The sequence below is a fragment of the Aedes albopictus genome, chromosome 2, assembly GCF_035046485.1.
Source record: "Aedes albopictus strain Foshan chromosome 2, AalbF5, whole genome shotgun sequence".
NCBI classification, from domain to species: Eukaryota; Metazoa; Arthropoda; class Insecta; order Diptera; family Culicidae; genus Aedes; species Aedes albopictus.
Window position 1 is genome coordinate 490897943 of NC_085137.1, and position 25919 is coordinate 490923861.

Below are 25919 nucleotides of genomic sequence, written 5' to 3' on the forward strand. Positions count from 1 at the left end.
CAGACGGTTTCATAGGGTTCCAGGGAGTTTCATGGGCATTCCATAAGATTTCAAGTGAGTTTCAGAAGCGTTTCAGGATGTTTCACGGGGTCCCGAATGGTTTCCTGGTTGTTCCAAGGTATTCCAGGAGGCCCTAAGAGCGATACAAAGTTCAGGGGCTCTACAGGGAGTTTCAAGAGGTCCCAGGGGCGTTACAGGGTTGTTTTAAGAGGTTGTTTCAAGAGCGTTCCATGAGGTTTTGGGGACGTTTTAGGTTATTCCAGTAGATTTCAGGGGTATTTCAGGAATGTTCCGGAGGTTTAAGGAGGGTTTCAGGGACGTTTTACGGTGTTCCAGAAGACTTCAAGGGTTTCAGCAGGGTTCTCGGGGTTTTCAAGGGATATCAATGGCGTTACAGGGAGTTTCAGAGGTGGTTGAGAGGGTATCAAAAGGTTTAATGGACGTTCCTTTTCAACCGTTTTCATGGGCGTTCTTGTCGTTTCAGGAATATTCCAGTAGATTTCAAGGACGTTGTAGGGTGTTTCAGTGGGTTTCAGAGAGTTTCAGGAGCGTATCAAGGGTTTCAAGGACATTCTAGAGAGTTTCAGATTGGTTCATGGGGTTCCAGGGGGTCCCAGAGGCGTTCCATGGTGTATTCGGGAACATTCCATGGAGTTTCAGGGACGTTCGAGGATGATTCCTGCCTGGTTATATTTGTTAGGGACCGAAGTGATCTACCCACGTTACGGGGTAGCCAAGAGATCTTAGAAATAAACAAAAACAAAATCTAAAAAGCTTAGGAACCATTCTAGAAGAAATATGTCTAGGTAATTGGATAACGCATCAATTTATACAAACAAATCTTTTTGTTAATAATATTTAAGCTACTTTCAAACTATAGCATATCATATATACTGTAGCATATACATATATGTTTGTTGGTGCCTGGTACAATTACGATTACTCTGGCCAATCACGAACTAGAAAATACGAAATGCACATGCTCATTTTTGGGGTCTCCAGTTAGCCTAGTGGTTAAGGCTATGGATCGCCAATCAATCTTTCTTCTGCTCTGTTGCAAAGCTGGTTGACATGGATATTCGTGGCCGATCGTCGCAGTTTGGATCGCAAGCGAATGAATAAGTGGCGAATGGTGACGAATGCTGGTGAGCGATCGAAGCGGCTATTATCATAACTAGAAGAGAATTTCTGCATGTAATGCATACGTTTTTAGTGTATTGTTGTTGAAATGCTAGATTAGCAAAGAAAATAATAAACATTTTTTGAAAACCTCAAATATTCGTACGCGCAATATCACTCACGAATCGCATCACATCTCCATCGCTTGCGATGCGAATGTGGACGAATATTTAAATTCCATGTATGGCTTCCCACCGTTCGCCGGTGTTTGCTGTCGTCGCTGACAAGCAAACACACAAACTAAGGCTGTGACCATAGTGGGTAAGGTGAGATGCGATCGGATGCGATAAGTTATGATATGAGAAGAGGGATGTTTGATAGGCCATAGTGCATGAGGTTTTCAATGAGGGTGCGTATGTTGTTTTCACATCCTTTTTCGCCTATTTCGTGCGCATCGACTCGCGTGATTTGATCGATGAAGTCGCTTGTATGTTGAAGCGCTTCTTTGGATGTGGGTAGTGAAATGATCGTTTCATCCATAAGAGCGGAAAGATAAAATGCACCCGCTTTATGTTTTGCGCGGGCTGTTTTTTTTTGCTATAACTTAGTCAGTTTTGATTCTGTTGCAATAGCAAAAACCGACCAGTTCAAAAAAAAAAAATCTGGTGTAACTGTACAACATTGAGATTATTGAATTAATTATTTGAGAAAAGAATGTATAGCATGTAATTATATCCGCGTGAGCGATGTCTTTATGTATACACATATTTTACTTTCCGAACTGGGCTATCTAAGTGTTGTTTTCAATTTAAATTAATATGAGACTGTTATACTGATTTTCGGCATTAAAACATTACTTGATTGTGCTGACCTCGGCAAAACAAAAATTCGGCAAGTATGTATTATTTAAGGGCGAATGGGACGATCGAGGAAATATCCGCCATTGCTCTGTTGGTACTAAGATGGTAATTTCAGATTCTACTTCATATTATGGAACAAAAACTTATCATTGTGTATGCTCACTTGCAGTGCATATGCTGATTGTTTTTTAGCCTCTTCTGTACGATAGAAATCGAGATTACCATCTTCAGAATCGTGAGGCAAATAGGGTCCTAAAATGAAAAATATTTTCCCGGTTTTACTGCATAACACGAAGGAGTATGCTTTTTCTGATCTCAATGGTATTTTTCCGAATTTAAACAATGACAGAATAGTTAATAAACTCGAAAATAAAATAAGGATGAGCAGGTCTTGTTTGACATTCGAGGTCAACCTTGACGTAACGAAAGTGAAACGAAGGGTTGCAAAAGACATCACATTGGTTCACTTTTGACAACAAATGTTCCTGTTTGACATACACGGTAAACAAAATTTACCCAAAATTAAGTGCTAAACAAGGAGTGTTGCAAAAATTATTAAAAATTTTGAAAATTTATTTTATGGGCTTTACTTAATAAGACTACTTAAAAAATGAGTAAAAATGTCGTTTTAATCAATGCTTGGTCGAATTATGTAGAAATTGAGATAGGCATTTAGGAGCCTATTGTTAGAAAGAGAGGGAAGATAGGAAAATTAACACGGCGTCCCGTATCACCTTAAGGGTATAGCTTTTTTTTATTACAAAATTTTCGGCGATATCTACGAGAAAAGATGTCTCTAATAAGTATTGGGTTTCTCATTAATGTTTAGACTACTGTGATAATTTGGGAATCCACTGAATCATCATTTCCCAGCGAAGTTTAACACTAATCAAACTTATTTTGTTTACCTGTTGTGCATCCGACGCCCCTGTCATGAACTCAACCGAACTTGTGTACACCAGCCGCTGCGAAGTTGTGTGCGAAATTCGACTGTGATGCTAATGAATTACGGTCGAGTCTAAATGGGCGCAAATGTCGCAATACACAATATTCATCATACAGGAAAATACGTAATAATTCAAAATTATTTCTTAGGCAAAGTTGTGGCCCCTGTCTCACTCTACAATTCGTTCTTTAATATCAAACTTCTATCTCTTATCGTTTTCTTGCAATTTTGATTTAAACATCGCATTTCATTTAAACTTGCAACTGTCAAGGAAAGCACTTTTTGCGCACTGTGCCGCACATTCTTAACGAAGTTGCAAGAAAACGATAAGAGCTAGAAGTTTGGTGTCAAAGAACGAATTGTAGAGTGAAACAGAGGCCACAACTTTGCCTACGAAATAATTTTGAATTATTACGTATTTTCCAAAGATAATTGACAAAAACAAATTAAAACACACTACTTTTGAGCTATTTGCCCTAGAAAACTTAGTTATTTAACTAAACCAATCGATTCAATGATGCCTTTTGTAGAAAATTCATTAATCTTTCGAATAAAGGTGAAAAAACTGCGATAAGTTTGACCATTTGAAAGTTATAGCCAGTTAATGCAATAATAATCAACAACATGGAAAGTTCAATAACTATGTAACGGTTGAGATTTGACCATATGCGTAGAACAATTTTTTTCATCATTTATGGTCCTTTATCACCCTTTAAAAAGTTTGCACTCACGAACCTAACACCCTGTATATTAGGTAAAAGAGTATCAATCGAAATCGATGTCACACTCTTTTCGTTAAGGGATCTAGTTTTGCCTGACAAAGAAAAAAGCAGAACTTTTCAATCAGAATCCTTTCAGCAATTAAGTTGAATACCATAAAACCTTAAACTTTCTAACTTGCACATGAATAACATGCACTGAACAAACGACCATATCAAACATTGATCACTTGATTCAAATCCCGAACAGAGAAAATAAAATGTTTTCTTATACACATATAGTAACAAAATTATGCTGTAAAAAAACTTAAACGATTTGATGGAATACTATTTTATGTGCAATGAAATATGTTATTTTACATGGTGATCGATAGACAGTATGATAAATTTTAAATTTTAAATTTTTGGTCTATCAAAATGCATATCATGTGAAAAAGCATTGAGTTATGTTTAAAAACAACAACATATTAACGCATTTTATATTACCTACTAGCATTCCCAACACATTAAATCCGCATTGCTTTACATACACAACGAGCGCAATCATAAAATCCATACCCGACAAGCATTTTCTTGCGTTCACATGCGTCGAAGCAGCTCCATCGCATCTCCGCACTCATCGCAACTCATCTACTATGTACGGTTCATGCGTTCTGCATATAGTTTCCACAGAGTGTGCTTCGACGCTTATCCGATCTCTTATCTCTTTGCATCGCACCTCAGCCACTATGTGCTCAACGTAAAGCGACAACCGTTCGCTGCTGACTGTATTCGAGTGGGGAAGAAGATGAAAAGTGGAAATCAGAAACCCTGAACGCCATAATGTTTACATTGAACAAGCTGTGTGGTTGCGCCATCAGGTTCTTCGTCATAGCTTCCAGCTGAATGTTCTTTAAACAGTTAAGAGCGCTGCTGTTGTATGTATTTGGCAACATTACAAAACGTACTGTTTGAAAGCAGCTGTTCCATTGGTAGGGACTCTTACTCGATTTGCACATCTTTCGGCAAATCTTCCGGCATTTAATAGTAAGGAATCAAAGCTTGATTTTCTCAGAGATGGCGCCACCACATTAAAAGTAAAATCATTTTTCTTGTATGGACAAATCGCTGGCTTGCACTTGTTTCGCATCGCAGCGATTTGTGCCTTGGGGCAAAAAGTTGCAAATTAGAAACAGAATCATTATCCTTACGCGTTTCTTCTGGATTCATTGCAGTAACAGAGAATTGATTACATCACCATACAAATTTCAAGTTGTTTACTTCTTTTTTTCTGACTGGCATTTTCCACCCGTGTTGCGCATGATGTTTCGAGTGGATAGGTGCCAGGCGGCGCCGCTGTATATGTGAAAAACACATGGAACACGAGCGCCATCTATGATTCCGTAGCGCAAACTTTTCTGCTTGTTTACACTGTTATTACGTTTACCGCATTTATCAGAAAAGCGCCACTACCGGCACTTTAGCATAAGCGCAGCTGCTTACTTCCTATTGAAGTGCAATAAAAGCAACCCAAATAAGTTTACAGCACAGAGGTGGATAGCTGTACAGTAGGGTGTCCCAAAATAGAAAAAGTGTCAAAAAGTTAACTTGCTCACCCCTAGAATGATAGATTAGGGCCTTAGAAACAATAGTTCCATACACGAAAACTCAATCAAAAAATATTTAGAGGTTGCACGCATCGATTTTCTGAAAAATGGACGATTTTTGGTACTTTTTCCAAAAATATGCTCAAAAGAGTTGAAAAATAAAAGAAATAAAAGTCACCAAACTCAGTAAATCATAGTTCTGGGTCCCGCAAACAATGTTTGGAGGGAATTTAGGTCATTAAAGATGATTTCATATGCTTGGCATAAGTTCAAATATCAAAAAATCCTGAATTTTTTGGCAAATTTTTCAAAAATGCTCAATTTATAAGGATTTTAAAATTTTTCCTATGATTGGCAATTCCGTTATTTTGTAGCAAATTTTGTGTAGATCATTTCGGCTGAAGACGGTTTTGAGCTATCTCCTTCATGGGTTGAGATATTGCTATAATAGTGATAACACAATCAACGAAAAAATCGGGATTTCTTACGTTATTCGTTTTTGTTCACTAGTTTCCATGACTACCATATAAATAAAATAGCATCTGACAAGTGTTTGACATATTATGTTATGCATATGCAAGTACACAATTTTGAAGAATTTCAGAAATAATTGGGTTGCTTTGATTATTTTACAATGATTGTGCTTACCGATTCAATAAACAAGCCTTATCAAAACGTGACTCGCTGTAAAATTTGAATCACATAAGTGATAGCAAGTCAGACAATTAAATTCCGTGTGTAAAATGTCTGGATATCTCTTGAGCGATGGGATGATCGTTCAAGAATGTTTAGCTTTTCTAAATAGATTTAGGTCGCTTGTTAAGCAAATAAAAATAATGGATTTTTCTAGTTATGCCGAAGTTTATGCTCTTTCATTAAAAATAATTAAATGTAAAGAAAAGGATAAAAAAGGAAAACAAAAACTATAAGATCGAATCATAAGCCGGGGCCCGTAGCGTAGTGGCTACATGTTTACTTCATAAGTGGATGGTCATGGGTTCGATCCCAGCCCCGGCACTTGCAATTTTTCGTCAATTGCTCATCCCTTCGAGAGCAGCTGACACCTTCTGAGCATATGCTCTAATGGACCCGGATACTTAGATATCGGCTATCGGCAACTCATAATGGACCCCAATCGGACTGGAGAAGGAACAAGAGCCACACATCATCATTCTACCCATGGTCAGGGTAGAAAAGTGACTGCAGCACAACGGCAACCAGTTTGATATAGTAAAATTAGAGTAGAATACATTCAGGCGCTGTCTAAAGTGTAAGTGCAGCCGCCAATTGGAATCGTTCATGTAGTGCCCTAGTGGACACTGTGAATAAGGTTAAGGGGTTGAAGAATTTAAAAAAAAAGATCAAATCATGTGGTAGAATAAATTTGTTCCAACCAACCGACATAACATTCAAAACATGTCCTTGTGAATGCAGGTATTTTTGTGAATGCCGAGATCTATTATATCGTTTGAGTTTGATAGCAAACCATTGGCGCACATATTTGCTGCTGGACTTGGATTTCAGGAAGCATCAAGATGATCCACTAATGATATAAAAAAATATATATAACTTAGTGCCTGACCTGATTTGTTACAACAAGTGATAACCTATGAAATGTCAATGTAAATTTTTTTATGCACAGCTTACTTGACAAAACACAATTTGTAACCGAAACCACAAGTTTTGAATCGGCTCTCTTTTGATCAACAAATGATGTCTTAGATAAAATGTATACTTTTCGTTTTCACAAAGCGGGTGTCAAAAGTTATTTAAGCTTATGCTGCTTCGTACGATGCTTAGATAACTCCCAAACCTGGTACATATTGTTACCGTCATGCAGTATGAGTTAGTAACGATCAAAGCAACCTAATAATTCCTTAAATTCCCCAAAAAGTTGCACTTCCTTGTAATGTTATGTCAAACATTTGCATGGTAGTCATGGAAACTAGTGAACAAAAACGAATAACGTAAGAAATCCCGATTTTTTCGTTGATTGTGTTATCACTATTATAGCAATATCTCAACCCATGAAGGAGATAGCTCAAAACCGTCTTCAGCCGAAATGATCTACACAAAATTTGCTACAAAATAACGGAATTGCCAATCATAGGAAAAATTTTAAAATCCTTATAAATTGAGCATTTTTGAAAAATTTGCCAAAAAATTCAGGATTTTTTGATATTTGAACTTATGCCAAGCATATGAAATCATCTTTAATGACCTAAATTCCCTCCAAACATTGTTTGCGGGACCCAGAACTATGATTTACTGAGTTTGGTGACTTTTATTTCTTTTATTTTTCAACTCTTTTGAGCATATTTTTGGAAAAAGTACCAAAAATCGTCCATTTTTCAGAAAATCGATGCGTGCAACCTCTAAATATTTTTTGATTGAGTTTTCGTGTATGGAACTATTGTTTCTAAGGCCCTAATCTATCATTCTAGGGGTGAGCAAGTTAACTTTTTGACACTTTTTCTATTTTGGGACACCCTAAAGTATTTGTGTAGTATCTATATATCCCGCTTAAAGTTTGTTTTGGCAATATTGTTTACTGTGGAGCGGACCTGATGTGATGGTTAAAGCACGTGACTATCACGCCGAGGACCTGGGCTCGAATCCCACTCCCGACAAACTCGCTAAATGAGAGTTCTTTCTTCGGAAGGGAAGTAAAGCGTGGATCCCGAGATGAATTAGCCTAGGCCTAGGGCTAAAAATCTCGTTAATACAGATAAAAAAAATAATAATAATAATGTTTACATCCGACAAGCCGTGTTGGTATAGCAACAGTTTCTTTATTACAGCTTCTAGCTGCAATGATATCGCATAACGGCCTTGAAAGCGCTGCTGGTTTGTGAATTTGTCAGTTTTATGAAATGCACTGTATAGTAGCAGCTGTTTTGGTAATTCGATTTGTTTTTCACATCTTCCGGGAAATCTTAACAAAGAAAATCAGCTGATCGCATCTGTCTCGTGGATTGTCTTATAGAGTGCAATAAATGCAGTCCCAGTAACAATTGATTGATGTCTGAATACCGAGTTTGGTAGCTGTATGGTGCTTGTTTTGCAGCCGTGTATTAGCTTATGGTTTATATTTGACTAGCTTCCCTTTTATTCAGCGTGGACTGCTTCAATTCGATGGTTACACAACAGAAAGCAAATGAATGAAGGTTATAGCACTGAAAATGTTAGTTGGGCATATATAAAATTGAACCAAATTATTTTATGCGACACATCAAATTGCGCCGCATTTTGTAAACTTTAGCATGGTTGCCGATGTTTATGCGGAAATCATCAATGCAAAACCACAAAACCACGATTTCGACCGAAAATATAAAATGGCGACCTTAAATCCAAGATGGCGGCTCTCTACTAGAAAAGGCGGTAGTTTGAAGGAGTTGAAGGCTCTAAAACCATGCAATATGTTTATATTTGATATGGGGAAAATACCCGGAGTCGAAAAATAGAAACCAGAATATTCAAAATGGCAGCCCAAAATCCAAGATGGAGGTTATTATTATTATTATTATTATTATTATTTTATTATAGAGATTTTCAGCCCTAGACTGGTTCATCTCTTAACCATGATGGAAGTTGTTTTAAGGAGTTTTAGGTTCGTAAGCCATGCAATATGAGTATATTAGATATAAAGAAGATGCCCGGAGTCAAAAAATGGCGACCAGAATATATATGATGGCGGCCCAAAACTCAAAATGGCAGCTGTTTTAAGGAGTTTTAGGCTCTTAAGCCATACAATATGGGTGGAGAAGATGTCCAGAATCCAGAAAGGTTTACCAGAATATCGAAGATGGCGTCCAAGAATCTAAGATGTCGGCTCCAAATTTAAGATGGCGACTGTTTTAAGGAATTTTAGGTTCTAACACCATTCAATATTGGTATATTTGGCATAAAGATGTCCAGAGTACAAACATTGCGACGAGAATATACGATATGGTGGCCCAAATTGTAAGATGACGGATGTTCCAACGAGTTTTAGGCTCTTAAGCCATGCAACATGGTTATATTTGGTATGCTCAATGGTCCAGAAATGGCGATCATAATATCCAAGATGGCGGATCAAAATTCAAGATGGTGGTTATAATAAGGAGTTTTAGCATCTAAAACCATGCAATTTGGGGTATATTTGGCATGGGGACCAAAGTATCCAAGAAGGTGGCCAAAAACTCAAGATGACAGCAGTTTTAAGGAGTTTTGGGCTCTGAAACCATGCAGTATAGAGATGATTTGATTTGATTTGTTAAAAATATGACGACCTTGTCCAAGATAGCGGCCCAAAATTCAAGATGGCGACTGTTTCAAGGAATTTTAGCTTCTAAAAGCAAGCAGTATAGGGATAATTTGGTATGGGGAAAACGTATTGAGTCCAAAAATGGCGACCAGTGTATCAGAGATGGTGGCCAAAATATCCAAAATAGTAGCTGTTTTGAGGAGTTTAGGCTCTAATACCACGTAATATGGGTACACAGTAATGTTCCGATTTTATTATTGCCTTTGCGCGACAGACCTTAATTTTTAAATAATATTCTTACATTTAACTTCCCTACTCTCCTTTAAGATAAATACTCAAAGCGCGATGTGCAGCACCAAAAGAATCAAAAACGGGCGGAGATGTTGCACAATGTTTAAAACATTTTTGAAAAGTTCAAAAGTTATGATAAGAAAATCCAAGATGTTAGCTCAAAATTCAAGATAGCGGTGCCCAATAATATTACTAATCAAATGTTCCCATATTGCGTGAATTTGAAAAAACAGCTGCCTTTTTGTATTTTTGTATTTGTATACACATTAGGCCTGTCCAGTTTTCAAAAATGTTCTCTGATTTTCAAGTCCACCCCCATATTTTGATTGGCATCCTATAAGAAGTAACTGGTCAAAATTTCAGCCAAATCCATTGAAATTAAGAGGTGCATCAAATCAATTTTGTGTTTTTCGACTATTTTTGAACTTCAAAAAATCATAACTACACTAAAACTTGTCAAAACTTAATTCTTTCGGCAGAAATTGAAAGCTATACTTGTCTGCTACAACTTCTCCGAACAACGTGTGCCAATAAAATTGAAGGAAACATATGTAATTATCACATTTGTAATCAGAAAAACCTTAAAAAGTTGATTTTTTGATAGATTTCGTTCTGGAACACCCTAATATACGTAATAAGTGAGATTTTTCAAAACGGCATCATATTCTCCAATGTTTTGTGGTTATTTGCTTCCTTGACACCAAAGCTGTAGGAGTTGAGCAAAAATTACTAAAATTCGTGAAATCCAAATGTGGCCTAAAAACTAGCTTTTTGGATGCAATCACGCTGTGGCGCGAAATTGTACTGAACGTAGTAGCTTTGCTTCCTTGTAGTTTGCCTTGGCTACCCCCTATCACGGGTGATAACAAACAAGCGTGATGACAGGTGTTGGCTATCATATCAGTGCTGACGCGATGCCACTTATTGCGCGCCAAAGCGTGATTGCACCCGAAAAGCTAGTTTTTAGGCCACATTTGGCTTTCACGAATTTTAGTAATTTTTGCTCAACTCCTACAGCTTTGGTGTCAAGGAAGCAAATAACCACGAAATATTGGAGAATATGATGCCGTTTTGAAAAATCTAACTTATTACGTATATTAGGGTGTTCCAGAACAAAATATATCAAAAAATCAACTTTTTAAGGTTTTTCTGATTACAAATGTGATAATTACATATGTTTCCGTCAATTTTATTGGCACACGTTGTTCGGAGAAGTTGTAGCAGACAAGTATAGCTTTCAATTTCTGCCGAAAGAATTAAGTTTTGACAAGTTTTAGTGTAGTTATGATTTTTTGAAGTTCAAAAATAGTCGAAAAACACAAAATTGATTTGATGCACCTCTTAATTTCAATGGATTTGGCTGAAATTTTGACCAGTTACTTCTTCTAGGATGCCAATTAAAATATGGGGGTGGACTTGAGAATCAGAGAACATTTTTGAAAAGCTGGACAGGCCTAATACACATTGTATTGCAAACATATGTTTGTTTTGTATATACAGGGGGTGGCCAAAATGGGATAGGCAACTTTTTTTTCTCTCAAAAAAGTTAAACATGCTTTAAACAACTTTTCATAGAGTTCATCAAAAATTCTCAAATTTCGTCTGTTTATCAACCTATTATATGTGCATTATTGCTACAAATTTGAGGTCGATTGGTTATTCTTTCGCGATGATAGAACTGTTCTCGTAAAACACTATTTTTAGACAACTAATTTTTGAACTGTCATATCTCAGAAACCAGTGAACCGAATTGAGTGAAATTTTTAACGTTTATCAACAATATATTGATACTTGATATGACGTTATAATATTTAGAATTTTCTCGCGTCGAATAAAGTTATACCAATTTGACATTTTCACCCATATAGAGGAAATTAGGTCAAATTTACAATACCACACACAAATTACTAAATGTGTTCTTCCTTTAATCCAAATAGGCTTTAAAATATCTTATGATATATATCTTGAGAACTGAAGCAGAAAATTTTTGGGGATCAAAACTAAAATGTAATGACATTGATGTAAATAAAATTGCATTTTTTTCCAGAAAGATCCAAAAACTGTATGCTCAAACTGCTGAAAACAGCATCTCGCCATTCATATTCATCAAATTTACCCAAAACTTTTACTCCCACTTTTGATTAAAATCACCCCAAACTACTTACACCGTTATTGAAAAGCCTTCGTCATTACGTCGTGCTTCGGCGCCCATCAAAATGTCTGAGTGAAAATCCGTAAGTGCACGGCTCTTGTTGCGCACAGATGGTTCTTACGCCCAAGATCAAATCATGCGTTTTTCATTCTAAAATTCAATAAAGTCGCTAACTGACTGCAATGAGTAGCGATTCATTGTCTATTCAGGATATATTTTCTTCAAAAGACCCACATTTGGATGACATGCAGCTGATAAAGCTTCAGTGATAAAAATGTGGTCTCAAATCTATTGACCGGCATAGGTTTCAGCAGGTAGATTCAGCAAAAGGTGATATTGAGAACCAGGCCCGTGCACAGAAAAGGCGACAAGGGAAAGGTTTTACCCAATTTTAGCAAAGGGCGGAGGGGCGCCTTGTGTATAGATTATCGGCAATGGGAGGGGTTTAACCCCCAAAACCGCTCCCTTGTGCACGGGCTTGTTGGGAACATATGCTGCGGCAAATATGCTGCCTGCGCTCCCTCCTGTGCTGTACGATTCTAGATATACTGTAAAGAGTTGATGTTCATAGATTAGAGCTATAATATAGAATTCAATCGAAATATGGTTCTGATTTCCATTGCATTTTATTCATTGTTTTTTCACCACTCATCCTAGCCAACGTCAAGAAAAAAAATCCTTCCTCCTCCACTGACCAAAGTCAGATAAACTTGAATTAGTTACTTTTAGTTAAGAACGCTTCAAAATCAATTTATGGTAGTGGATTAGGTTCACAATCTATCGCATTCCAATAACTTCGGTACAAAATTTCTTCTGGCGTAACAACAAAAGCGATCGATTTTAGGTCATATTAACCAGGCGTAATTCCAGTGCTGACGAGCAAGCGACGTAGCATGTCGGGCGTAATGACCAATGAGTTTTCATTTGGTCGTAATTTTCATTTCATTGATTCTCTTCAAGGAAAAACGCTCGTTTGTACTTTTTGACATAAAATCATCAAGAGGATAGTGTTTTCTCCTAAAACAACGAAAAAGATTGAGTGCACACGCAGAAAGTGTTAAATAGGAATTAGTTTTAGATTGTGAAACTTTGCAAGCGTTTTTCTCGATTCTAACATTTTGGATATCCACCCTTTTCACATGTTGATCTAGAACTATCATTAATTTATGAGTTTATGAATTACTTGAAAGAGGAGATGATTTTAAATGTCATGATGCAGAATAAGATGTTTAGCAAGAATCGTTTTTTGTTAAATTTGTGACTAAACTTGTATGATGAAACTACTAGTGGAGCCTCGTAGCCGTGCGGTTAGGGTCACCAAGCTTATAATCGCACCATGCTATGGGGTGAGGGTTCGATTCCCGCTTCGGGCGTTGAAACTTTTCGTGAGAATAGTTTCTTCCCCGTTTCCACTGGTGCATGCTCCGTTGTCCGTTGTCTAATGTTAAGTTTAAAACAGTCTGTACAGCCGAAAGCTGAAGACGTTGTCCGTGTCTTTTTTTTTTTTTAAAATCACTCTGAAAAAAATCTCCTTCGTAATGTTTCACACAAGTACCTAACCATAAATTTTCTTATAAGTTGTTAGCTGTAGGTATTACCTGGTTGATGCAACGAAAAAAGCGGGCTGTCAATGCCCTTTTAGTTGAAAAATTCAATTTGTGCGACCCTATGTCTAAATATTAAGAATGGGGGTGAGATTGGGTCAAGCAAGCTATCGGGTACACATAACCTTAACTAAAAATTCAACTTGTTAATCAGTCCCCATTTGACGTAAGAGTGGTGCAATGTTTACGGTATCTTCATAAAAGCACGCTTTTTTTGAAAATATGTCGAAGAAGTGTCAAGCGAGTGTGTTCATACGTTTAGTGCCTAAAAGCATTTATAACAATAAACCCATGCGTTTGGACAACTCCTCGAATCATCAGCTAATCTTTAGTATACTGCAATATCGTAAGCTCACAAAGAATACCCAATAGCGTTCTTCTTCTGCACTAATTTTTGAAATTTTAAGGAAACATCGTGAAATGACCAGACGGTAGTGGGATCCAGGAAATACCGGGGCTATAAAACCGGTAATAGAGCACAATGTCAGAAAGCGAACGAACGTCGAATTGCGGCATACGAGATTGCTTATTAAGTATTTAACTTGAACTTTATGAATTGTGCCATATAAGGATCAATCATAAAATGCATAAAAATACTAAAGAAAGAAGAATAAGTCTACCGTTGTGCAAGGACTTATACAAAATTTATTAAAAAAAATCCGTTTAGATTTTATTGCGGAAAAGGGTCTAATAATGTGAAATGTTGTGTAACATAATGCATAATACGACTCTCTATCTTGAGATGGAGTGATGTGCTTTGAAAATATAGAAGCCAATGATCATATACATTAGAGTTTATAACGGAGGGTTTGGTTAAACATTAAATTAAAGATTTAAAGAATTGAATAAATTTTCCTATGCAGTATACTAAAAATATCATGTTGTTTTTTTTTCAATCAATTTTTCAATGTGCCCCTCCCTTATTGTAATCCCCTCTCTTCTCATGGAGGTTGAAACTTTAAATGAGAATGATTATGGTGGCTAAAAATGGCGATATAACATACAAACGTTATTTTATCAAACTTCAACCATTTTTTCGGTTGTATTAGTCCTTTTAGGAGGATTAATCATCTTTTTAAATTACCTAAGTTTTCATTCGTCATGATTACATTAGGGGCATTCACTTAACAGCGTAAACTGATTAAACTTCTCGATCACCAAGGCATTCTTTGATTATTTCATTCGCAAAATCATGGAACATTTCAAATAAGCTGAAAATCATGGCTTACGCAGCAATTTAATCTGTTTAGTGAGTACCCCTATTGTATTTTAAGTAGCTTTACTAGACATGATCAATAAAACTAACTTATATTATTAGATGGGCGACTTCGAATACTTTGACGTTTGACCCATTCTTACCCCCTCTAAGGGGTGAGATTGGGTCAATTTCCAACCATTTGTAGTTTAGTAAGTAATTCATATAATGTGATACTTTCTTGCTAAGCCATCATAACCACATAGAAAAGTATACATACCAAATAAAAAGTTATTCCAACTTAAATTGCATTTGTTATTTAACAAACAATCTTTGAGTAGCCTTTTTTGGCCTCTCACCCCCAAACGAAGGTACTTCAAACCCTCTGTTAATTACTTGAAGGCTTCGGCTAAACGAATGTCTGTTTATCACTGTTATCATTAGGTGGTTAAATTAGACAGCTTCCTCAATCAAACGTGACAAATCACCTCAATAAAGCGGTATCCGATTCATCAGTCCAATTATTCAATCCGAGTGAGGAAAAAAAGTGAAGGTTAAAGGCTATCAATTTCCCTCACTCCCACCACGGCAGACAAGCACCCATCGCATCGCCATAAATTTCCATTCCGTCCGGTGTTTAATTTCATTCCTAGCCTGGACGAATCATTGCCCACAACACTGAAGTACACCAGTGGTGGTCGAGCTGCGGTCTGTATGGACTTGAAATGTGCTTTGTATAATGGTCATGAAAAAAAAACTGGGGAAAGCAAAAGCTTTTTCCTGAATTTTTCCAAAACCCTGGTCAAATTACGTATTTGGTACGTATACGTATCATAATTTATATTTTATGTAATTCATTTTGGTATCATAATGGCCAATTTTTCCGAACTGGTTCATTATGCAACTGAAATGAGTTGCATAATGATAAATAGTTGTATAATGTTCATAATGCAACTCAAATGGGTTGCATTATGAAAAAATCATTGCATAAAATTTTGCAACGAGTTTCATCGTTGCAAAACTCGATTTTTTCAGCACTCTTCGTATTTATCCAACTCGGCTGGCCTCGTTGGATAAATGTACGACTCGTTCTGAAAAAATCAACTTTTTGCAACTCGTTACATAATAACTATTAGCGGATTCGGACTCAAATAACCACCACAGCTGAGAACCACTGCTGGACACACAGTTAGATCGAAAGACCAAGATTGTTGCACATCGACCCCACTAGCATTCACCACGCCAGCGGCATATCTATTGTTTCACATTAATTCTATTCGCTGGCTAGTAGCCGAGATGCAGTAGCAGGAGAAAAATTGCCGACAATTTCAAACGAGAGTGATTTAATCAATTTTCTCCACACCTGGCCTGACCTCCGTACACGATCCTGACCCCGACCCCGAAGAATGATGGTAACCCACTACCTATTGGTCCGGAGTGCTCCTTGTGTTGCAAAAATTGCGGAAGGCCATGTGATGTGCTCTTGAGTTGCCCGGTAGCCTGTCCCAGTGTCCCATCCCATCCCATCGCCTGGAGCTAATTAAATAATAGTGTGTTACACTTTAGAAAAATAAACGGGTTAGATGGGACACTGCTGTGCGGAGGTATGATGCTCATACAGACCTATATAGACAGACTAGATAGCATGGCTCGATGAAAGGAAGAAAAGCAATTACCTGTTGAATGTGGTGCCTATGGCAGAGGAGTGGGTCGAATGAAAGTGAATTTATGGAACTATTATTTTAAAACGAATGATGGTGTCTTAACAATGGGTGCAATAACGTTGATTTCTCATTTGATTCAGCACTTTCCCAACTAGATATCTACGTGGTTCATAAACGACCCCCTCAACCATTATATAAATACACTTAAACATCTTTTTACGGGAATGCCAAAATTCAAATTAACGTTCATACTAAAACTCACATGTATGTCTTAAATTGACATCCAAATAGACACCTCTAATTTCAGAGAAATTAGAGAAGACAAATTATACACTGAAATAAATTTCGTTGTGGAAACTACCGATTCCATAGTAAACTTACTAACCATACCTATGATTCTCAACCGACAACAAAATCTGTGAAGTTAACTGAAACATGATTGAAGTTACAATGCATTGCAGTAAATTTGACTAAAAGCGTAGTCACCTCAACAACAAAACATTGTCATTTTTTCCTGGACACGCATCTAACAACATAGTATAGTTAAAAATACAATGCCCAGCTGTTGAATTAAAATTATTTTTGGTAATGTTAACCGCACTGTTAATCAAACTGACAGTGTTTTAGTGGAATTAACTGGAAATTGTTGTCGGTTGAGAATCATAGGTACGGTTATTAATTTAACTATGGAATCGGTACTTTCTACAACAAAATTTATTTCAGTGTAGATGGAGTTGTAAAGATTAGAACTGAAAAAAGACAAGCTACGTTAAAAATAGCGTCACAAAAACGAATCCCCCCAATTCTAATCATGCTCTGTATTGCAACGTAAGGTCAAGCAATTCAAAGGTATCGGTAGTATGCAAACGTCAATCTGGAGCAAAATCGATGTAAGCACCATAAGTGGCCAATCGACCAACTACCAAATATTTGAAACAATTGTTAAAAATGTGATCGATGGAGAGCGATCACAGCGTTTCTATGTGATGAGTGTATCCATTGCCATTGCAGACTTCGTGAAAATCTGCTATAAAATAGATTCACTCAGCCCCACACAGCTAGCTAACTCCTTGAAAACATTTTTATGTTGTAAATCATTATGGCGTCATGTATCATTAACTTAGAAAGTGTTTGGATCTGAAACAGCTTCCAATAGTTGATAGGATAGTAAAAAAGCAAGTACTCAAACGATGTAGAGAGTAGTAGTGTAGAGAGATTTTGGAGGAGAAGAACACAGCGCGGGTGGTAATGCTGCAGCATGGGAATCGGCAGAATATGGAACGTTTAGAAGGGAAGCAGAAGTAGCATACCCGCCTCTTTCGGGAAAAGAAAAACCGTCTGAAAGAAGTGGAATATGAGGAAATGGAATTGCCAGTGTTTGGAAGCCGAAGGGATAAATGGACCACTCAGCAGTTTTTCTTCCCTTCTGTTAGTTCGGTTTCAATTACCATCAGATGCGTCTATGTTCTCTCGCCGAGTCACATGGTTCACAAAGGAATACAAAGAAGATACTCCGATAAACAAAAGCTGCGGCGATAAGCGGGTATCGTTAAGTATAAAGGCTCCCCCAAACCGACGCGACTCTTTTCCAGCGACACGATTTTTTGTCGCTATGTTTTTTTTTCGCGAAATCGCTGCGCATTGATTTGAAGGGGACCTTCCACACTGCGACGATATCGTCGCAGGCGACAAGCAACAGTGCAGCGATTTTTGTACTTGTCGCCGGTGTGTCGCGGCGCTGGTCGCTGCATGCACAGTTTTCATCGCTGTCACGGGGCGACTAAGTTTTGTTTGTGACTAGTTTTCGCGTTGGTGTAGATGGTTGATGCGATGCATTTATCGCTGTAGTCGTTGAGAAAAATCGCGGCGATAAAAAATCGTGTCGCCGGAAAAGTCGCCTTGGTTTGGGGGAGCCTTAACACTTTCTGATGCTCTCTCTCATCGTTGTCTTGGAACATCTGTGAATATTCGTTATTTTTATCATTATTTAACGCATGTTTGCTCTAAAAACGTAAAATACCATTTAGTTTAATTGTATTTATGAAGTTGCAAGTTGCGTTGCCATAAAAATCAAGAGTTATGACAATATTCTGCAAAAAATATTCTCGCTGAATGCTTCGCTTTCATCAGCGTCACCGAGCATCTTCTCTCTTGATTACGCTCTCGTATCGAATCGGGCAAAAGAAAGAAGGGAACGTTCAAAAATTACGTCCAACATTTTGGGGGGAGGGGGGTCTAAGAAAGTGTGACAGTACGTGTATTAGGTATAGGAAAATAGCGTGACAGAGGGGGGAGGGGGGGTCTAGAAATCCCGAAAAACGATGGACGTAATAAATGAATCTTCCCGAATAGCATTTCGGGAAGCGTTTCCGAGCACGTCGCACTCCTTTTTTACATTCATCGAGTGTAACCCAAGCATAGCATAGACCACTCAGTAACTCGCGATCGCAATAAAATTCCAAATAATGGGAATTGCTGTATCGTTTTCAAGAATGACGGAAGTTCTTCCAGAAGCTCAGCGTTTTCCGCAACGACTTTGTTCCACAAGCCGAAATTTGCCGGAATAAGGACGGGAGGCTCTTATTGACATACCAATGAATGTGAGGTGATCGGAAGGTGGAAGCAGCACTTCGACAAACACCTTACGCTAGCACTGATGATCAAGGCAATGGAAGGAATGATTATGTCAGCACGGCGGAAGGTGGAAACCAGCCAGATCCCTTGCTAGGTGCTGAATTCCATTCAGCAACTCAAGGCAGCCGGTAAAGATGGTGTTGCAGCTGAAGTCATTAAGATAAACTCGGAAAAGTTGAACATTTGTCTGCATCGGCTGATTGTCAGGATCTGAAAAACGGTAAACAACCGGAGAAGTTGAAGGAAGAGCTACTTTGCCATGTTTACAAGAAAGGCGACAAGTTATACCCCGGACAGACATGTGATACGAGTGTGATTCCTGTACAACGGTACGCAGTGTGGGGCTGTCCATTTATTACGTAAGGGAATTTTCACGGTTTTTCGACACCCCCACCCCCCTTGTAAGATTTTTTGTATGACAGCCCAAAAATTTTTGTATGGATCGTAAGATTTTTCAAACCCCCCCTCCCCCCATAAACCCTTACGTAATTAATGGACAGCCCCTGTCAAGAAAATTCTAACAAGACTGACTTGAACTGAGAGAATTTTCAGTATGGCACTCATTTCAAGCGCAATTGTACAGTGATTCTTGTATCACATGTGTTTCATAAGTATTAGATTGTAAGAACTACCAAGCAATCACTATTCTGAATGTCACCTATATAAAAGACACTACACCGTCTTCAACCAGAGGTTGCACAGACTGAACGATCACTAACATTAGACAACGGACAACACACGAAACACCCAGTGGTCCAGTGGACAATTTTCCGTTCGACGAAAAGTTTTCCCCGACTGAAGCGTGAATCTAACCCACACTCCGAGGCTTACGAAACGCCTAGACAACTGACGCCGCTGACGGCACGGCCACGAAGCCCTTCCAAATGGAGTGCTATCTCAGATCATATGACCTATAATGAATGACTTGATGATAGCTGACGAAGCCGGCTTCGTCGATGACCGGTCGACAAGGGATCAGATCTTTATCGAGGGTGACGCGTTCGATTCCCGGTCGGTCCAGGAACTTTTCGTAAAGTAAATTTCCTTAACTTCCTTGGGCATAGAGTATCTTTCATGCAAAATGGTCATTAACAGAGGAAAATCTCAGCTAATAACTGTGAAAGTGCTCATAGAACACTAAACTGAGAAGCAGGCTTTGTCCTAGTGGGGAGTTACGCCAGCAAGATAATGCAGAAGAAGGATGATGGACTTTCGTGCCTGCTGTTTATTATTGCGCTAAAGGGGGTGTCATACAGAGCAGCCGATGTAAGAACAGAGTCTCAAGGGGCTTTTAGTGGGGTATCGGGATTTCATGGGGTACTCAAGACCAATGATGATGACAATAACATATTGTTTGCCTTTCTCGTACACTAAGTGTACTGGAAATGATATAATATGTTCACTCCAAAAACGATTTTTCGAAAGAAAGCTCGGAGGATCAAGTCACATATACCACCAACCAACTCAGTTCGATGCACTAAGATGATGTCTGTATGTGTGTATGTATGTGTGAATGTATGTGTCTGTCTGTACGCAAAAAAGTTCACCTACTTTCAAGGCACTTCTCATCGGTCGATTCTACGAATTTTAGCACGAGTCAAACAGGAATTCTACCGCATTGCTTGCTATTGAAAATAGCCCAAATCGGTCAAGGCGTTCCGGATTATGGCCATTTTAGTGATCCGGACCAGTACTGGTGGAACTGTTCATATATAAAACTGAACCAAACCCTTGACCAAACCCCATCATGCGACACATCAAATTGCTCCGATTTTTGTAACCTTCAGCATGGCTGACGAATATTGTGCGGAATTTATCAAAAAAAAATACCAGGAAATTCACGTTTTCAGCTCAAAATTTAAGATGGCGACCCAAAACTCAAGATGGTGGCTGTTTTAAGAAATTTAAGACTCTAAAACGATGCAATATGGGTACATTTGGTATGGGAAAGATGTCCGGAGTTCAAACATGGCGACCATAATATTCAAGATGGCGGTCCATAATTCAATATGGTTGAGGTTTTAAGGAATTTTAGACTATTAAGAAATATGGGTATATTTGATATGCTGAAGATGTCCGCAGATCTAAAATGGTGACCATAATACACAAGATGGCAGCCCAAAATCCAAAATGGTGGCCCAAAATTCAAGAAAACGGCTGTTTTAAGAAATTTTAGGCTTTAAAACCATGCAAAATGGGTATATTTTGGGGAAAATGTCCGGAGTTCGAAAGTGACAATCAGAATATCAAAGATGGTGGCCTAAAATTCAAGATGGCGGATGTTTTATGGAGTTTTGACTCTGAAACCTATATGGGATTTTATGAATACCGAACATCTTTCTTATATTGAATATACTAATATTGCGTGGATTCGAAAATCATCTGACTTTTTTATTATTATTACTATATATTTAAGACACTTTACCACTTAAGTGGCATTCGTGTCTGAAAACTGACTTTTTTATGTTTTTGTTAAAGTGTATTGGGTAAAATACCTTAACGCTAACGAATGGACATAAAAAACTCATATTCTTAGAAAACTGGCCAAAGTCATCACGATAATAATCTTAAAAAGTAATGTCAAATGATTCGTTTAGCTTGTTTGACGTAACGTACACTGTTTGATGCACTGAGCAAATAATTCAATCGGATCTAGCAAATGTACAGCAAATGATTTACTGTACCAATCGATGAGAACGAAGAAAATGTTATCACTCAGCGCGGCGTTTCATACGTAAAATTTTGAGATTCCTGCCCAAGTAACAGGTTTTTAAAATCGTCACAAAACCTAATATTTTTTGTTTTAGTTTTAGAATACACCCGATTCTTTTTTTTGCACGGGTCTGGTTTTTGCTATAACTCAGTCAATTTTCAACCGATCTTCATGAAATTTTGTACACACGTAGGCACGATTAGTACTATTCGTGTACAAAATTTCATTAGAATCGGTTTAAAATCGACTGAGTTATAGCAAAAACCAGACCCGTGCAAAAAAAGATTCGGGTGTAATTCTAAGAACCTCTTGTAGTCTATTGGACTAAAAAAATGTTACTTGTGTGGGATGATGTTATAGGATATCAAACAAAACGAAAGCCGGTTAAACGATATGTTTGCTTGTGCTATGACAAGAAATTTTGATAAACGGAAAAAAGTGGAATATGCATCAACATGCCACTCAAGTTTTGTCGAGATGGTGTTTTGAAGGCACGAGAAAGACACCTCCACCGCCAGCTGGATTCGTTAGGTTTTTTTTAAATCGAATTTCTGTTTGACATAGAAATGGTCGTTCGAAATCATGTGAAGGAAAGGGTTAACTATATATGTAATCCTATATGGAGCAGTGTTGCCAGCTCATAAAATCATGTTTGAACATATGTATATAAATGGAAACACGTCATCTCAAATGCTTGAAGCTTAAAATTGTTTTCTATTATTATGTATAAGATACACATTAAACTACATTTATGTTGATAGAGCAGTGTTGCCAGTTTTCTTTTTAAAATGAACTTACTAATTCTTTTTACTGAATGTGAACCTAACTGATGGCATAATTGGCAATGTCACAGTATGTGTACTAACAAACATTTTAAAGGTAACGGCCACGCTTTGAATATTGTTATTTCTTAAGCTATTCCTTGGAATTTCTCTGTAACTAACTAGGACCTCCTTTTTGACGAAAATTTTGAACCCAATATCCACCTATGCCTGTCTTGTCTGGACGATTTTCCCGAATGTGTCTAATTGAGACTGTTCTGTTATTTACATTTGCAATGGAAAGTCATCTGACCTGATCCTTATTTTATCCTTGCAGACGACGACTCCGGAGAGAAAACGGTATCCGTTTTGCTCAGCGGTGAAGAATCGGAACTAACATTCATCGACCATAGCTACATGGAGATGTCGGTATGTATTCCTGAGATCCTGAGGGTCTTAGATTTCAGCTCTCGTGTTTAATCGAACGGTCATGCACCGATTCTTTTCCTGAGAAGTTAGTGTAACAAAAGTCTCCATTTCCAGCCCGAGAACTGCATGTCCTCGTACGACCCGCACGGATACTGTGTCATATACTCGTCGGCCGATCGCACCAGCTTCCAGATTGCCGAGCAGGTCCTCCAGATCCTGTGGACCACGGAAAACATTGCCCAGAAAGCTGTGATCTTGGTGGCGAACAAAGCCGACCTAGCCCGAAGTCGAATGGTTACCTCCGATGGTGAGTAGAGTATCCGTATTCCATGGAATGGGATGTAACCTTCTAAGTATTTCGTTAAATTTTCAGAGGGCAAACAGATGGCAACGCAATACGACTGTAAATTTATCGAAACCTCCGTCGGGATCAATCACAACGTGGATGAACTGCTGGTGGGACTACTCTCGCAGATTCGGTTGAAGCTGGAGAACCCGGAAAAGTCACGGTAGGTGTCGTTGTATTCACTGACGCAATCGCCTAAATGTAGGCTAAATTTCCAATCCAATCCCCAATACAGAGACCTCTTCCGGAAGCGATCGATCCGCAAGTCCAAACGACGTGCCTGCTCACCCCTGGGGGGAGCCATCTGCCTCTCCGGAATGGGTGGTGGGACCAATCCGAGCACGCCCGTCACGGGAACCCCCGTGGCCGGGGGAGGATTTGCGGAAACGCCCCCCGGCAGTGCCCACAGCAGTCCACGAAAGTACCGCGGCTCCCGAACCTCCGCCAGTCTGAAGGTGAAGGGACTGCTCGGTCGGGTGTGGGCCCGCGATTCCAAATCCAAGAGCTGTGAAAATCTCCACGTTCTGTAAGCCGTTGTGAGAACGAGAGAAAGGGAGATAGTTCCGTCGTGTCATCCTATTTGAAAAAACAGTACTACCAATTATGGGATAAGAAGGTAGAACCATAGCTGTAAAGTGTAGGTCTCTTAACCCGAAAAGGGTTCGAAGTTTACAGAAAACGACGTTTTACTACTTTTTAGCTTTAAGTGAAAATAATCAAAAGCCAATCCTCAAAAGTCGAATGCACATTAATTTCTAAGTAATCGTGACACAAATACTCTAAAAATTGAGAATCGGTCTCCTAAATCTGACACAAATTAGACACTAAGTTGCAATATTTTTGTATGTAAAAACTGTGTAAAACACTCGATGTGAGGTTCGATGTTGGCAGTCATATGATCAAGTGGTATTAACGTGCAAACTCAATTTAAAATAAGTTCCGCGTACAAGTGAAATTCAATTGACTTTCGAACAGTTTTATTCCTTTCTTCTGTATTTGCTATAATTTACAACCCCTTTTTGTATTCATTCTTTTTGCAACTCCTTATCAATTCTAATGCTAAGAATTTAGTCCCCAAGAAACTATTCATGTGAAAAAAGCATTTAATTTGTATCTACTATCGACCTTTTCATCTACCATATTCTTAGGCTCAAATTAAGGGTCACAGTATTCAGTATTGAAAACTATCCAATTGAGAACACGGATTTAAACAACAAAAAGTCAAAACAGTTTGTGACCTTCGATTTGGTCTGAGAACCTCATCGTCCATTGATGTACTGAATAAATGTCTTTATTTTGACAATCTTCAAACTTTTGTTTTGATGCTTCTAGTTTTAGTTCTCTTCCCTATGAATGTTTTTCTCCGATTCCCAAAAGAATACACAAACAACAAAGCAAACAAAATCAACATTTTATTCAGGAAGGTACAAAGCAGAGAACAACACACCGCAAGTCATCGAAACGAGTTCTTCCCAAGACAAAAAAAAAATCAAAGGATATCCCCTGCTCAATCGTCACAGATTAACACCGAATCCATTACACCAAGTGAAATCAAAGTACGGTAAGTGCCTTTTTCAGTTTCTGTCTGCAGTAGTGTGCAATGTCAAACATCTTACTTTATGATTGAGTTTTATATAGGAACTTTTACGATGGTGGTGTATCTCTTGATATTTAAATAATAATAAAGTACAATCATGAGTCACGCACAATTATGGGTCAATTCCATTTGGATAGCATGGAGAACTGAATGACTAATAATTGTGACAGAGTGACCCATAATTGTGCAATTACTGTATGTTGAAACAATATGAACATCTGGTATCTGCAAAGTTATGTTTTACCTCTTCAGATAATCAGGAGTCGTATAATGAACACTTTACATCACAATTAATACTAGTTTAACCCTTTGGAGACGGTATTTTTGCCTTTCCGGATGCAATCTTGCTGGTCTAGAACACGTTGTGAAGGTCGGTTTTAACGGCTGGGCTAATGTGACCCATCCGTTCCCAAAGGGTTAAGTTACAATCACATATAATACGGCAGATGAACAATTTTTATCACAATGGTACAGTCATTGCACAATTATGGGTCACTCTGTCACAATTATTAGTCAGTAACTTCTGTATGCTATTCAAAAAGAATTGACCATTAGTTGTGGGTGACCCATGAGTGTGCTATGACTGTACGGGTCGGACTCAATTATCCGGAATTCGATTATTCGGAGTATTTTATTGTGATATTTTTTTTTTATAATTTTATGCATAAAAAAAACTGTATTATTATACAGTGGTGAACCAATTCTGTCTTCCCCCTACTTTCTCTTCTCTCGATCTTTTGGCATCATCTAAAAATAACGAAACGATCGGAGCTAGCGTTGTGTTAGAAAAGGGCCAAGGTCATAGTAATAAAAAAGCATATTTTGCTCCAGGAATTTCTATCGGAGTCCTTCCGCGGATTTTTCTTCCGCAGAATCTCGAGGGATTCCTACAAGGTTTAATCGAGGAGTTTTACCTAAAATTACCACCCGGGATACTTCTAGGGATTTTTCTAGTCATTATTTTTGGGACTCGTGTAAGGATTTATCCAAGAATTTCTCTAATGGGTCACCAGAATTTCCTGATGATTTTTCACCAGAAGCCCTTGGGGGAATTCCT

The 25919-nt window shown here is 38.1% G+C and overlaps 1 protein-coding gene across 6 annotated transcripts in view; it reads left to right on the forward strand.

Moving 5' to 3' along the window:
• LOC109423306 (uncharacterized) overlaps positions 1-24576 on the forward strand; it is a 764938-nt gene extending 740362 nt beyond the window's left edge. For all 6 annotated transcript variants that reach the window (XM_029870594.2, XM_062854204.1, XM_062854206.1 and 3 more), the window contains 4 exons: positions 22828-22919; positions 23034-23226; positions 23293-23428; positions 23501-24576. In XM_029870594.2, coding sequence (XP_029726454.2) covers positions 22828-22919; positions 23034-23226; positions 23293-23428; positions 23501-23795 — 716 coding nt within the window. In that variant the 3' untranslated portion in view covers positions 23796-24576. The remainder of the gene's footprint in view (positions 1-22827; positions 22920-23033; positions 23227-23292; positions 23429-23500) is intronic.
• Positions 24577-25919: the final 1343 nt, after the last annotated feature.